This window comes from Paramormyrops kingsleyae, chromosome 5, assembly GCF_048594095.1.
Source record: "Paramormyrops kingsleyae isolate MSU_618 chromosome 5, PKINGS_0.4, whole genome shotgun sequence".
Classification (NCBI taxonomy): Eukaryota; Metazoa; Chordata; class Actinopteri; order Osteoglossiformes; family Mormyridae; genus Paramormyrops; species Paramormyrops kingsleyae.
Window position 1 is genome coordinate 1,480,873 of NC_132801.1, and position 16,003 is coordinate 1,496,875.

General features: G+C 47.9%; 1 protein-coding gene across 4 annotated transcripts in view; it reads right to left on the reverse strand.

Annotated features, from left to right (window-relative positions):
- LOC111859937 (potassium channel subfamily T member 2-like) overlaps nucleotides 1–16,003 on the reverse strand; it is an 89,107-nt gene that overhangs the window by 51,053 nt on the left and 22,051 nt on the right. For 3 of the 4 annotated variants that reach the window (XM_072711822.1, XM_072711823.1, XM_072711821.1), the window contains exons 2-5: nucleotides 4,545–4,624; nucleotides 2,724–2,826; nucleotides 1,616–1,669; nucleotides 1,134–1,182 (exon numbers count right to left, since the gene is read on the reverse strand). In XM_072711822.1, the coding sequence (XP_072567923.1) occupies nucleotides 1,134–1,182; nucleotides 1,616–1,669; nucleotides 2,724–2,826; nucleotides 4,545–4,624 (286 nt within the window). The remainder of the gene's footprint in view (nucleotides 1–1,133; nucleotides 1,183–1,615; nucleotides 1,670–2,723; nucleotides 2,827–4,544; nucleotides 4,625–16,003) is intronic. The other variant, XM_072711824.1, reaches the window with a different exon arrangement.

Here is a 16,003-nt window from a genome sequence, read left to right on the forward strand (position 1 = left end):
GGAGGGCTCTCTGGTTTAGCGGGCGAAGATGGAGATGATCATTATGTGACTGGGACCAGAGGAGGGCTCTCTGGTTTAGTGGGCGAAGATGGTGATGATCATTATGTGACTGGGGACTGGGGAGGGCTGTCTGGTTTAGCGGGCGAAGATGGAGATGATCATTATGTGACAGGGACCAGAGGAGGGCTCTCTGGTTTAGCGGGCGAAGATGGAGATGATCATTATGTGACTGGGGACTGGGGAGGGCTCTCTGGTTTAGCCAGTGAGGATGGAGATGGTCATTATGTGACAGGGGACTGGGGAGGGCTCTCTGGTTTAGCAGGCGAAGATGGAGATGATCATTATGTGACTGGGGACAGGGGAGGGCTGTCTGGTTTCGCTGGTGAGGATGGAGATGGTCATTAAAATTTACATGCATGCCAGACAAAAACTACTGCTACGCAAAACAGGTCTCAATACAAATATGGTCATGTCACCTAAAACACTCACATAGAGCCAAGGCGAGATTCCATAAGATAGTGTGTCTGGGCAAGACAGCTTTGGTGGTGGGAGGGGGGCGGGGGGGCTTAATTTGCCTGGTCAGGGCAGGAATGAGGGGCTAAATAGTTTTGGTCCCAGATTTCAGACCAGGCTATGTGTCAGCAATGACTTTCAATGACTTAATCACTGCAGAAATGACTCCCAATAAACACAGTACCGCAGCAATGACTCCCAATGACCTCAGCACTGCGGCAATAACTCTCCATGACCTCAACACTGTATCAATGACTCTGAATGACCTCAACCCTGCAGCAACGACTCTCAGTGACTTGCTGTTGTGACAGTTATCCCAGGAAATACAGCACTGCCACTAAGTCCCAGCACTGCACAACTTATGATGACACTGCCACTGGCACAGAAATATTGACACTTACCCCCGGAGCCACAGCACTGCAGGAGTCACACACGCCCAGGATATCCAATACATGACCTGAGTAGTCGCAGCAGCACAGGACTGACATGCAACCCCAATGGCCCAGTGCCGATACCTGCCTCTTACGCATCACAGCATGTTGAAGTCTGAGTTTGTGTGTCCAAGTGTCAGCCTGTAAAGCCACACTGGGTTCTGAGCACGGTATCTCCATGGGACTCACCTGTAGAACCCAGAGAGGAAGAGGTCTGTCCACCCAGAGAATCAGCGACCTGCACCCACAGAGAGGCATCAGATATACAGCAGGAGACAGACAGAGTGCTCAAGACACAAAAGAACGGGATGTCAATCATCATCATTAAAATCATCTTCATACCTTCTTTCAGGAATATCAAAGCAGCAGATCAGACATAACCTCATTTCTCCATGGCCAGGCATCCCCAGACAATCCCAAGCCAGGTGGGAGATATAATACCTCCAGCATGACCTGGGTTTGCCCCAGGACCTCCACCCAGTAGGATGGCAGCCAACCAGAAGATGTCAGCACATACTTCAAATCTGTATCCTGATGAGTGGGTACTCGAAACGACTGGAAGTGCTTCTGTTCTCTGAAATGCCCTTCATTGGGGTACAAGCTACCTATCCTAAGGAAGCCTTTCAGCTCTGCCCTGGACCTGTGAGTCTACGCGTTGAAGCGGGGCTTACCAGTCAAACTGAGTCCGGAGCTGGGCAGATGAGTTCAGCCTAGAACACTCCCAGCTGAGGAAGAGTGAAATATCCAGCCATACCATTACATGTCTAGTATCATCTAATTAGATTAAACTGTTTAAACATCTATTTTAATTTGCAAATAATATGCAAACTCCTAAACCTTGTGGACAGCCTTCCCAGAAGAATTAAAGCTGTTATAGCTGCAAAGGGGGGGGGGGGGGGGGGAGGATGGGAGGTGCGCAACTCCATATTAAAGCCTATGTATGAATAATGGGATGTCATTAAAGTTCATGTGTGTGTAAAGACAGGTGTTCCAAAACTTTTGGCAAAATAGTATAGATGTTATATTGAGCATGTGCAATAATCACCAGGGCTTCCGATGATACTGTAGGTGAAACCATTGGTCTGCTGCCAGCTTTCTGGTACTATATGGATGCATATTTATGCCCATCATTTGGTAAACCAATTATGAGTACAACTAAAATAGTAATGAGATGCCCAGAAGTTGGTAATCTGTATGCTTATTAAATCTTTATGCTTATTAAAGCACACCACATAATACTGTTTTGGTATACTGTGGTTTGGTATACTTCAGTGCAACATGCACTGTAGCAGAGCATACCACATAATACTGTTTTGGTATACTATGGTTTGGTATACTCCAATGTGATATGCACTCAAGTGGTGGTGAAGAAAGGAACAGCTCAGCAGCCACGACATCTTTTAAAAGAGGAGATGTTGTGGACCTTGTGGAGAGGTAAAAAGCAGTTTAATGTCTGACACGTTTATTAAACATAAAGATATGCCAAATTTATGCTGATCACTAGCTTTATGGCATCATAAAATACCTCATTAATATTAATTTATACTGATTACTACTAAACTGCTTACCAAATTGTGGGCATAAATAAACGTCCATATAGTACCAAAAATCCAGATGTTTCACCTGTCATCTGAAGCCCTGTTGATTACTGTGCATGTGCAATATAATATCAATATGATATGGCCCAGTCCTAATATCCCTCCATCCACAAATGCCATGTCCCGCCCCACTCTCATTTTAGCCCCACCCACACACACTATGTCCCCGCCCCACTCTCACCATCCGCCCCGCCCCTCCCGGGGGTCATCCAGCAACACCCGCATCATGTAGAGTATGCAGCTGAGCACCTTCAGGGAGAAGTCGAATAGTCGCACCCTCAGACCTGCAGGAGGAACAAGAGATGTACTGGAAACAGTGCACAGAGGAGGAGCAGGTCAGTCAAGCAGCCAGACACAATGAGGGCAAGTGGGAGTTATTCAGAACTTTAGAAACCATTCACAAATCGAGGGCAAAGCGATCATCTGTCCACAAAAGGGGAAATTGCCCGTGAAGCCTGTTATCCATCCAACAAAGGTACAGTAGAACAAACTGTCGACCCATAATGTCGCCGTAAAGATACAAATGTCACGTGGCCCAGCTGCTTTCGTTATCACATACAAACATACTCGCACACACACATGCACAGCACACACGCAGACACACACACACATGCAGTGGCACACACGCAGACACACACACACATGCACAGCACACACGCAGACACACACACACATGCAGAGGCACACACGCAGACACACACATGCACAGCACACACGCAGACACACACACACACATGCAGAGGCACGCCCGCAGACACACACACATGCAGAGGCACGCCCGCAGACACACACACACATGCACAGCACACACACAGACAACAACATACATGCAGAGGCACACACGCAGACACACACACACATGCAAAGGCACGCCCGCAGACACACACACATGCACAGCACACACGCAGACACACACACATGCAGAGGCACACCCGCAGACACACACACACATGCACAGCACACACGCAGACACACACACATGCAGAGGCACGCCCGCAGACACACACACACATGCACAGCACACACGCAGACACACACACATGCAGAGGCACACACGCAGACACACACACACATGCACAGCACACACGCAGACACACACACATGCAGAGGCACACACGCAGACACACAGGATTGTAATTATATCTTTGTGGGGACTCTCCAGTCATTTATATGGGGAAAACTCTAATCCCAACATGATGACCTTAACCCCTACCCAACCCTAATCTTAACCATAAGTAACCAAACAAAATATGAGACTTGGCATTTTTCGTTCTTTGATTGCATTCTTTGTGGGAACCTGAAAAAATTATCCCCGCAGTGTCAAAATAACAGGTTTTTATTACATTGTCCTCAAATTGCAATATAAACCTAATCTACATGCAGACACACACACATGCACACGGACACACATGTACACACACATGCACACAGACACACATGTACACACACACACACACACACAGACACACATGTACACACACAGACAGACACACATGTACACACACATGTACACACACATGCACACAGACACACAGACACACACACACATGCACACAGACACACACGCACAGACACACATGCACACACATGCACAAAGATACACATGTACACACACATGCACACAGACACACAGACACACACACACATGCACACAGACACACATGTACACACACATGCACACAGACACACAGACACACACACACATGCACACAGACACACATGCACACACGCACACAGACACACATGTACACACACATGCAGACAGACACACATGTACACGCACATGCACACAGACACACATGCACACACACACATGCACACAGACACACATGTACACACATGTACACAGACACAGACACACATGCACACAGACACACATGTACACACACATGCACACAGACACACATGTACACACACATGCACACAGACACACACGTACACGCACACACACACAGACATACATCTGTCCCTCACACTCGGCCCACTCTGCTGCATCACTCACTGGATCTTTGGTTTTTGATGAAGAACAGCTTCAGGCGTTCCTTGAAAGTGTTCTCATTCACATAGAACTCCACCTGTACTCTGGGGAATGGGGGCGAGATTTAAAGAATATAGAAAAGGGGATAGAGAAAGAGGTTATAAGGGCAAATGTAGTAAGCGGCAAAACACTCAAAAATACTCCCTCTAGTGGTAGCATTACATCCCTTCTTTGGTAGAGGTCCCCAGATTGGCTTTGATGCATATGCTTTGTAGCTTAAGACAGCACCATTAAACCCCCTATATATACAATCAGTGTGTATGTATATACAGAGAACACAGGGATGCAGAGCACAGACACGATTTCAAGGATTCATGATAACCTCTTAAAATTTTCCATCCAGCAATCCATTTTCTAAAAACACTTGACCTATTCAGGGCCATGGGAGATCCGGAGCCTATTCCTGTGGCTAAAGGCGCAAGGCAGGGAACAACCCAGGATGGGGCGCCGACCCATCGCAGGGCACAAGGCAGGGAACAACCCAGGATGGGGCGGCGACCCATCGCAGGGCACAAGGCAGGGAACAACCCAGGTTGGGGCGGCGACCCATCGCAGGGCACAAGGCAAGGAACAACCCAGGATGGGCGCCGACCCATCACAGGGCACAAGGCAGGGAACAACCCAGGATGGGGTGCCAACCCATCATAGTTCATAAAATTCTCACACTGGTTATTCTTAGCGGACATTATAAATTTATAGAAAATGTCCCGAAGAAAAAATCTTGGTGACTAGAGTGAAATTTCACACTATTTTACATAGTTTAAATGAATTAAAGAAAATATGTGGATATTTCATGTTATGTGATCTTGCGGATACATTGTAAGGAATTTGCATGAGAATTACACATTACTGCATATCTTAAAGATGAAAATAAAATTAAAATAATATTATGATTTATCCATATAAATCACATGATTCCTAATGTGTTTGTTTTGGAGTTATTGGTGCGTTTTGCTGTTAGGCATGGAGTACAAACAGAAAGCAGTTATCGAATTTATTAAGAGCATGAAAATGCATGAGTAGCAGCTCGACCACAGCATGGACAAAGCAGGGGGCGCCGGGGGTGGGAGAGCAGCCCATCAGAGTAGCAGCTGCATACACTAATTACAGCAGCACAGAGAGCTCCGGGTCAGCTCGGACCCGGTCAGCACCACACATACGACACCTAATTACAGCCAATTAACCAGCTCTGGGTGCTAATTAGCATAGCTGAGCTGATGGCAGGTAACCTCAAGATGGAAGGTCATCAACAAAAGAAGGCAAATCATGGCTGTGTGTGTGTACGTGTGTCTGTGTGTATGTGTGTGTGTGTGTGTGTACGTGTGTCTGTGTGTATGGGAAGTGACCATGCCATGCATATCAGTCTGAAATCCTGCTAACGATAATTAAACTAACTCAAGTAAAAATCAACAAAGCTGTTAGTGCATTAAAAAGGAATAAAGCACATTGGCTTTATTCCACATTGTGCACACGCTTTAGACAGAGCACCCCGTGTCAGCAGGAAGAGACCCACACACACGCTTTAGACAGAGCACCCTGTGTCAGCAGGAAGAGACCCACACACACGCTTTAGACAGAGCACCCCGTGTCAGCAGGAAGAGACCCACACACAGGCTTTAGACAGAGCACCCCGTGTCAGCAGGAAGAGACCCACACACACTCTTTAGACAGAGCACCCAGGGTCAGCAGGAAGAGACCCACACACACGCTTTAGACAGAGTACCCTGTGTCAGCAGGAAGAGACCCACACACACTCTTTAGACAGAGCACCCAGGGTCAGCAGGAAGAGACCCACACACACGCTTTAGACAGAGTACCCTGTGTCAGCAGGTAGAGACCCACACACACGCTTTAGACAGAGCACCCAGGGTCAGCAGGTAGAGACCCACACACACGCTTTAGACAGAGCACCCTGTGTCAGCAGGAAGAGACCCACACACACGCTTTAGACAGAGCACCCTGTGTCAGCAGGAACAGACCCACACACACGCTTTAGACAGAGCACCCTGTGTCAGCAGGAAGAGACCCACACACACGCTTTAGACAGAGCACCCTGTGTCAGCAGGAACAGACCCACACACTCGCTTTAGACAGAGCACCCTGTGTCAGCAGGAACAGACCCACACACACGCTTTAGACAGAGCACCCTGTGTCAGCAGGAAGAGACCCACACACACGCTTTAGACAGAGTACCCTGTGTCAGCAGGAACAGACCCACACACACGCTTTAGACAGAGCACCTAGGGTCAGCAGGTAGAGACCCACACACACGCTTTAGACAGAGCACCCTGTGTCAGCAGGAAGAGACCCACACACACGCTTTAGACAGAGCACCCTGTGTCAGCAGGTAGAGACCCACACACACGCTTTAGACAGAGCACCCTGTGTCAGCAGGAAGAGACCCACACACACGCTTTAGACAGAGCACCCCGTGTCAGCAGGAAGAGACCCACACACACACTTTAGACAGAGCACCCTGTGTCAGCAGGAAGAGACCCACACACACGCTTTAGACAGAGTACCCTGTGTCAGCAGGAAGAGACCCACACACATGCTTTAGACAGAGCACCCTGTGTCAGCAGGAAGAGACCCACACACACGCTTTAGACAGAGCACCCTGTGTCAGCAGGAAGAGACCCACACACGCTTTAGACAGAGTACCCTGTGTCAGCAGGAACAGACCCACACACACGCTTTAGACAGAGCACCCTGTGTCAGCAGGAAGAGACCCACACACTCGCTTTAGACAGAGCACCCTGTGTCAGCAGGAACAGACCCACACACTCGCTTTAGACAGAGCACCCTGTGTCAGCAGGAACAGACCCACACACACGCTTTAGACAGAGCACCCTGTGTCAGCAGGAAGAGACCCACACACACGCTTTAGACAGAGCACCCAGGGTCTGCAGGAACATGCCTGATATCGCTCCTATCATTCACATGCACGTTGCCTTAAAATAAAACATTTTTAAGAAATGCACTGCATTCCCTTTTGAGAACAATAGATTGAATTTCATCTCTGAGAGCTTCAGTGTCTCTTTGTTTCTTTATTTCTTTCTTTTATCCAGGAAACTTTAGACTTGTTTCCTCCACAAACGGTACAGTAACATGTGCTTTGAGCCGCCTCACACCTGAGAACGGACAGCAGCGGAAAGGGGTGGATCTCCGCTGTCTTCTGGACAGAATGAGTGTGTGACTGGCTGTAGAGGTGCCACCCTTTAGGAAGGACAGGTTGTGATCTATAAATAAATCATCTCACTGCAATTCATGTACATGAGAACCATGTGATAGGTTCGCATAGCCTTGGTGCGTCTGAATCCCGCCGATGACCTCAGCTGCCCTGCTGCCGTCGAACGACGCAGAAGTAGAAAGGCCAGTGAATCCTCACAGACCTCCTCTCGTTCATCTTGTTATCTACTCATTCACAGGTGGTGCCTCTCTGTCCCTTGCGTCTCTCTTGCCCAGAGGCTTAGAGCTTTGAGCCCGAGATTGAGCCCGAGTGCGCGGCTGAGATATAACTGCGCCGTTACAGGCGAGGGCCCGGTAAGTGCTTTCCCACCATGATTCTGCGTTGCCTCCCTCGGGCCCCCGCACTGCAATGCCCACAGTAGGGCAGCTTATCCTGCTTTCCCAGCACTTTAATAATCAACATATCACCAGACCATTATTTTGGTTCTTTTCCTCTCTCCCACTGCTGGGCATTTGCCCCTGAGATCACAGAACTGCACTATTTATAGAGGTTTGACTCAGAGGGGCCTGTGACTGATCCACTCTCACATATATAGTGTGCCCACATTTTCATGCTTCCTCCTGATTGGTGAAAAAGGTGGTCACATGGACACCTGCAATCCAATTCCCTGTGGTGCCCATCAAGACAAGGCACCTGACCTGAGTCGCGTCAGTCAACAAGTGGTTATGCAAAAAAGCACCACTGACACCTTACGTTGATTTTATTCATTGTTTATTCAGGAATGATCAAGCTGAGGTTCGCAGCCTCATTTCCAAGGCTGAGATGATCAGATACACATTTAGAAATATAAATCATTTATGCACAAAAAGATATGTGAAATTGTGAAATTTTCAGAATAAAGGACATTTAAGATTAGGACTAAGATCACCTTTATTGATGCCTGTGAGAGTTCTGAATTCAGTAGTTACATAAATAACGATGTACCATTCAGGGTATTACAAGCATTGGATCAAAAACAAGCCTAGCCCTAATTAGTGAAAGAGCTTTAGATGGATGGATGGATGGATGGATGGAGGAGTGGGGGCAGCATGAAGCCATGCAGGTCAGTACTCTGTGCCCTTGATTAGACCGTCACTGGTTTAAATCCTGGGGTCGGCAGAGTGATGTCACCATTGGGCCCTGAGCAACATCCAGACCCTGCTTTCTCAAAAATGTTTGTCATTTTGGATAAAAGTGTCTGAAGCAAATGAAATGTTTCCACAATAGGCAGCGGAGGTGACCAAAAGACCCAATTATAAGAGAAGAAAAACACTCCCATGATGCCTTGCACAGTAAGGCAATTAAGCAGCTACTACATCAATGACTGCATCTACACCGGCTCAGCGTGAGGAAGGAAGCTTATTCTTCTGCGACCCCCCCCCTCCCCCCCGACTACTTCAGACAAGCTCCTCCTGTGTTAATCGCCAATCATCCCCAAAGGGGGTTTGCTAAATGGCATGCAGCTGCAGTGTGCTCAGTGCCGCTCCCCGTTTTAGGGAGACAGGAGATTCCTGGGCCCCTCGGTTCTCCCATCCCCCCACCGAGATGAGTGCCCCCTTCACTCATTAATTATGCTCCGTCAGCTGTCGGTTGGGGCCCTCTTCTGTTTTCCACCGGGGGGAAGCTACAAGCTACACAGTCTGCCCCTCTGCCTCCCACGATACTCTGCTCAGTGTGTCCCTCTGCTTCCCACGATACTCTGCTCAGTCTGCCCCTCTGCCTCCCAGTATACTCTGCTCAATGTGTCCCTCTGCCTCCCACTGTACTCTATTCAGTGTGCCCCCTGCCTCCCAGGATACTCTACTCAGTTTGCCCCTCTGCCTCCCACTATATTCTGCTCAGTGTGCCCCCCTGCCTCCCACAATACTCTGCTCAGTGTGCCCCTCTGCCTCCCACAATACTCTGCTCAGTGTGCTCGCCTGCCTCTCAGGATACTCTGCTCAGTTTGCCCCTCTGCCTCCCACAATACTCTGCTCAGTCTGCCCCTCTGCCTCCCAGTATACTCTGCTCAATGTGTCCCTCTGCCTCCCACTGTACTCTATTCAGTGTGCCCCCTGCCTCCCAGGATACTCTGCTCAGTTTGCCCCTCTGCCTCCCACAATACTCTGCTCAGTGTGCTCCCCTGCCTCTCAGGATACTCTGCTCAGTGTGCCCCTCTGCCTCCCAGTATACTTTGCTCAGTGTGCCCCTCTGCCTCCCACAATACGTTGCTCAGTGTGCCCCCCTGCCTCCCACAATACTCTGCTCAGTGTGCCCCTCTGCCTCCCACGATACTCTGCTCAGTGTGCTCCCCTGCCTCTCAGGATACTCTGCTCAGTGTGTCCCTCTGCCTCCCACAATACTCTGCTCTGTTTGCCCCTCTGCCTCCCACAATACTCTGCTCAGTGTGCTCCCCTGCCTCTCAGGATACTCTGCTCTGTTTGCCCCTCTGCCTCCCACAACACTCTGCTCAGTGTGCTCGCCTGCCTCTCAGGATACTCTGCTCAGTGTGCCCCTCTGCCTCCCACAATACTCTGCTCAGTGTGCTCCCCTGCCTCTCAGGATACTCTGCTCAGTGTGCCCCTCTGCCTCCCACAATACTCTGCTCAGTGTGCTCCCCTGCCTCTCAGGATACTCTGCTCAGTGTGCCCCTCTGCCTCCCACAATACTCTGCTCAGTGTGCCCCCCTGCCTCCCACTATCCTCACCACTGTTTATAAACAGGTGCACCAGTGCCACTAATCACATCCAGGGCTGCTAGCAGTGAGCAATGTCATCCCCATCGATAATTAATAATACTATTATAACAAGAAGATACACCCCCCACACACACAGTCTGTGCAAGTTGCCTAAACTGTGCTTCACTGCCTGGGTAAAATTGACAATCCCTCAAAATTCCTAGAAGGTTTCTGAACATTATTGTTCGTACAGGTAAAGAATTGCTAGACTCTGTCTAAAAGTATAGCTTTTAATATGTAAATATAGTGCTGAATATCTCAAAACACGTCCATTAAAAACCTCACATGACATTCATTTAACCCTGATCCCCCTATCCTGAAATGGTACTGTCCCCTTGCTGCATCTCACACAAATAAGAATATAAATATGAAAAACATCCATCATAGTCTCATCAAGTGGAAATAGCTTTTACCGAGTTGCATTTGCCAGAATCAGGAGACGCATCTGTATGTGTGAGGAAAAGTCAGTGAGGAGGACTCAGAGATGCAGGAAGGAAACTGTACTGCAGGACAGACTGAAATGCACTGCAATGGCGAGCCCACAAGCCATATCCCTCACTTCATGCTCTTCAGAGTCGTGTAAATGTATAGCCTTAATTAAATCTTTTTAATTAAAAACTGTGACCTATACAATAACCCAAAAAAGCACTCACAAAACAGCTGAGTGTCAAGCAGTTTAGTCTGAGAGCTGTACTATCCTTTGTAAAATTCTTTTCTCAGCAGAAAACAAGGTCAAGGCTGAAAAAAATGGGCCAGGCAATGAGGCCTTGGCTATGTCTGAAGCCTTCTAGTCAGGTAGCAAATAGCACCATAGCACCATCCGCAGGCCAGGAGGCCACACCTTGGCAGGACTCACACTCGCAATTAAAATATAAGACTGCTCCCTACAAGAAGATAAATATATAAGATGGCAAATGATCTGCTTGATTATTAATTGTATTCAAGAGGCTCCTACCCCTCAGTTCCGCTCCCTCACTCTCTCCCGGGCTTCTTCCCAGATACCCTTTCCCTAAGTGCCCAGTGCTCAGGCACAATCATGGCTCCCTGGCACCGAAGGCCCCATGGCAGGGAAAGGAGGAGCTGCGAACGGCGCGAGAATGAAACGGAGCCCAGGCCTCCCCTGAGAAGGGACAGCAAGGAGATCTCCGTAGCTGGAACTTCCACAGCCCCATCCCACCTTGTAGCCGAGGGCTTTCCCAGGATTCCCCTCTGTGGCAGAGCACCAGTATGACCAAAGCGTAGACCATTCAGCCAACACAACCGAAGCACATGTCCATCAGCCAGAAATGAGACAGAGGTCGCAGATCCAGCATCACAGGCCGACGGCAGAGGCGAAAACGCACAAGCAACACATCACTCAAGGGAGCTACAGTACTGCGGAGTAATGGCAGAACACACAGCCAAAAGAGTAAAGATAGTAAGCATGGTGTAAACAGCAGAGTATAACAGAATGTACAAAGTAAACAGCAAAGACAGAATGTGCAGAGTAATCAGCAAAGATCGAATATACAGTGTAAACAACAGAGTAAAGATGGAATGTGCAGTGTAAATAGCAGAGTAACGAGAATAAACTCAAAATAGAAAATAAAGACAGACTGTACAGTGCAAACAGTAAAGAGGAAGTACAATGCAAACAGCACAGTAATGATAGTATACTGAAAATAAACAACAGAATAAAGACCGAAAGTACAGTATAAACCGTATAAAATGTCACACCCCACATTCCTGCCCCCTCGTTCTCTCCCTAGTGTGGCTCTGACAAGCACTCCATGTTCCCAGTTCAGGAAGGGCTGTCACTGCACCCTGTGTAGAGGGGACCATGGCCAACTCTGGTAAGAGCCCCACCGAGTCTGTAAAACCTGTCCATGCTTCCATGGTGTGCCCAGAGCCCGATCCATTCTCGCCAGCACTTCCGACCCAGAGAAGGTGGCTTCCCCAATGTTGCAGGCAGGAATACCAGCTAGGCCCCATTTGCTGCCGGGTACCACAAACGATCCAGCTCTATCTCCTGGTCCCTCACTGGCGCCCACCTCGGTGCCCGGGGTCAGATCCAGCCCTCTTCATTGTCCCCATTGTCCATCCATGCATGAGGTACCTACTGGTACCTACCATACCGTACCGTAGGACACTTCCCCAGCTCTGCTTGATCTCACAGTCCCCTCAGCGCCCCCCGGTCCCACTAACCCCCTGGAGGGCCCATGTGCCCGGAGTGCACACATTGGGGGCGTGGGGGGGGTACTGTCACACCCCGCATTCCTGCACCCTCGTTCTCTCCCTAGCGAGGCCCTAACAAGCCTGTGCACCTGTTTATATGAGATCAGAAATAAATAGAAAAATAACATGCATTTCTCTAGTTCTTTGTCCTATTGGCATAATATACTGACTGCTGCAGCATAATAGTGGCAGCTGTCATGGACATAAACAGTCATCCCACCGTAACAAGATGCATAAGAGCGCACTCACACGTCCAGGTGCTATGCAGAACTTTTATTAAACAGACAGAGAACACAAAGAATCCAAAATCTTAATATCTGATATTCTGGGCTGGTGGAGATCACTCACGAGCAGCCTGCCCGTAAAATGAAATGAAAAGTAGTGAAAAAAAATATTGACAGGATCAGGCTGGGTCACGAAAATATTGTGAAAGGAAGTGGTACAAATCGGGCACTGTCGTAAGATTTGTCGTGAAGTATAATGCTGCACATGCGCAGATGTGCGAGGTACAAATAGGGCAGGTGGAATGGATCGGTTCAGGAACACAATGAGATGATGTTGTTAAACAAAAGCCAGCCAAGCATTACACGGTAGAAAATGATGAGGAAATTGTGATAGAAATATGACGGCTCTGTCTCAACTAGCTATTTTTATCCAGATGAATGGGGACAATTCTAACGATTATGCAAAAAATAATCACGGTCAGTTCAAACTATCGCGATCAGCTAATTATATAATTGTGACAGACCTAAATAAGCCATTTTTTGTTTGTTTGTTTGTTTGTCTTATATCTCGTTTCAGCCCTCATGTGAATCACTCCAGCTGCCCCTCGTCTGCTTCCTCATCTGTTCTGTATGAGTTCCTCCCAGTCCTGTGCTCCCCAGTCCTGTGATTGAAGTCATGTTTGCATGTATGCCCAGGTCCTTCCCCGCTCTTGGTTCCCTGTTTATTGACCCCTCGAGGTCTGTTTGTTTCACAGCCCCTGCCTAAGAACAATAAAAGCTCCTTTGTTCCTCTCCCCCAAATCCTGGCTTTCGCCTCCCTGACTTTTGCGATGTGATATTGAAGAGAAAAGACCAGGGGTTATTTTCATTAAAATCAGACCCCTTAGTGAAGGCTCAGCCCCACTTTTCAAAAATCTCTGAGTGATGTTGCTGGTAAACAGAGAAAACACAGTGTAGAGAATGGTGGAAAACTGACTCACTGAAGGATTTTGGCTTTGACCTTGAGCACAGTCTACACCTTGCTTTTAGCTAGCAAGCCCACTCTTTCTTTTTTCAGTAATGTTATCATGCCCGGGGGGGTGTCGGGCAGCCAGTTGACCTTCGACCCCCAGAGGATTTCTTTTTCCCTACTTGGAAGTTTTTGGTTCCTCTCTTCTGTTGTCATCTGGCTTTCTTTAATTTCTTTGTCTTCCCTTTTCCCTTTTTTGATTTTTTCTGTATAAATGATGAAGGAATGAATTACAACACAGCCATTTAAAGCACTTTGGGGTAACTCTGTTGTGAAAGGTGCTGTCCTGCCCCGATCGTCCGCTCCTTCCGTGTGCCACGCCCCCTCGTTAACCTCCTGTGGAATCCCCGTGTGATCAGCTGTTTCTGGTTGTTGTCATTAGTCCTCTGTATTTAGTCCGCGTTTCAGTTTGTTTCCCCAGTCCGGTCATTGTAATGTCACTGCCTGTTTTCTTGCCTGCCCTTTGTATTAAACACCGTGTTCCCTGATTTCGCGACTGCCGCTCCTCTGTCTCCGCTCCACGTCCCGCGTACGGCACGACAGGTGCTATATAAAAATTGATTGAATGTAAAAAACACAGGACAGAAACAACACAGATGATAAACAACAGTTCAAAGACAACATTTATATTATAAATGAGGAGAAGAAAAAAGTATGGATAGTAAACAGATTATAATCACCGGCTTAGAAAAAAGCAGAACAAAGTCTTCATGAGGATTAAGAAACACACAGAGTACACATTAGAAGTGGAAAAATATTTAACATGATTGACAGTACAGACAAAAAAGCCTAAATAATACATAGAGTGTAAACATCACTGTACAGGAAACAGCAGGACAGTGTCTTGTTTGTGTCCCTCCTGAGACCTGGTACACAAGATTTACAACTTCTGCACCCAGAGGAATCATAGGAAACTCAAGTTCCCCACTGTAACACCTGCTCAAGTGCCCTACTAAAACACCTGCTCAAGTGCCCCACCCCAACATCTGTTTAAGTGTCCAACTGCAATACCTGCTCAAGTTCTCCACTGCAACACCTGTTCAAATGTCCCACTGCAACACATCCTCACGCTTTCCACGCTAATTTCTGCTGTCAGCCTTTATCATGGAGGGGGACTCTGAAGCAAAGGCCTGGGCTTTATCATCCCAACCAGCCTTGGCTGATAAGGTTTCTGTACTGACCTTCATCTGGGACTCAAAGCTTTGAAAGACACCAAAATGTGGCACAGAGTTTCAGTATCATCTGTGATTTCGCTCCACCATTCAGCATGTTTTCCAAGAGGTACACGATCAGAAGGAAAGGGGCTACTATGACAACAGCTCACCAGCTCATCCACTAACCAAGGCCTGCCTGCAAGACAACATCTCTCTCTAGCTGTTTCTTTCCTGCCTAATTGGGCAGCAGAAGAAGACCAATGACTCCTGGCCTAAATGAGGCTCCCAAGTCTGGAGCAGAGCAGGGCACAATGTCACCCAAGCAGGCTGGCATAAAAACCAAGGCAGGACTCAGTAACCCAGGACAGGACATGGAGCAGGACAGGCCGCCAAGAGACACCCACTTCACAGCCTGCTGCTCTGTTAGTCACCCTCCGCATCACTCTCACTCTCACTCTCACGCTGCTGTAATAATTTGGCAAAAAATAGCAGTGGAATTGGAGGAGAATGCAGGCAGCATACTAATTAAAAACTGAGGGTCACAATCTAAAGTAGATAAGGACTGTATCAATATCCATCCATCCGTCCATCTATTTCCTAACCGTTTATCCTGGTCTATTGGATGCAAGTCCACATACAATAACACATTACAGTTTAGAGACACCAAATAGCCATACTACATGTATTTGAACAGTAGGAAGAAACTGGAGACACTGGAGAAAACATATGCAACACATGCTAAACATGTAAACTCTATGCCTGTCTGGATATTTCTGTAGTTTGTGTAAAGTACTGATAATTGGTAACTCACCCATACCATCACCACACCCTGCCCAGACATGCCCTGTGCAGATCCAGTACCTCCATGTTACCCCAT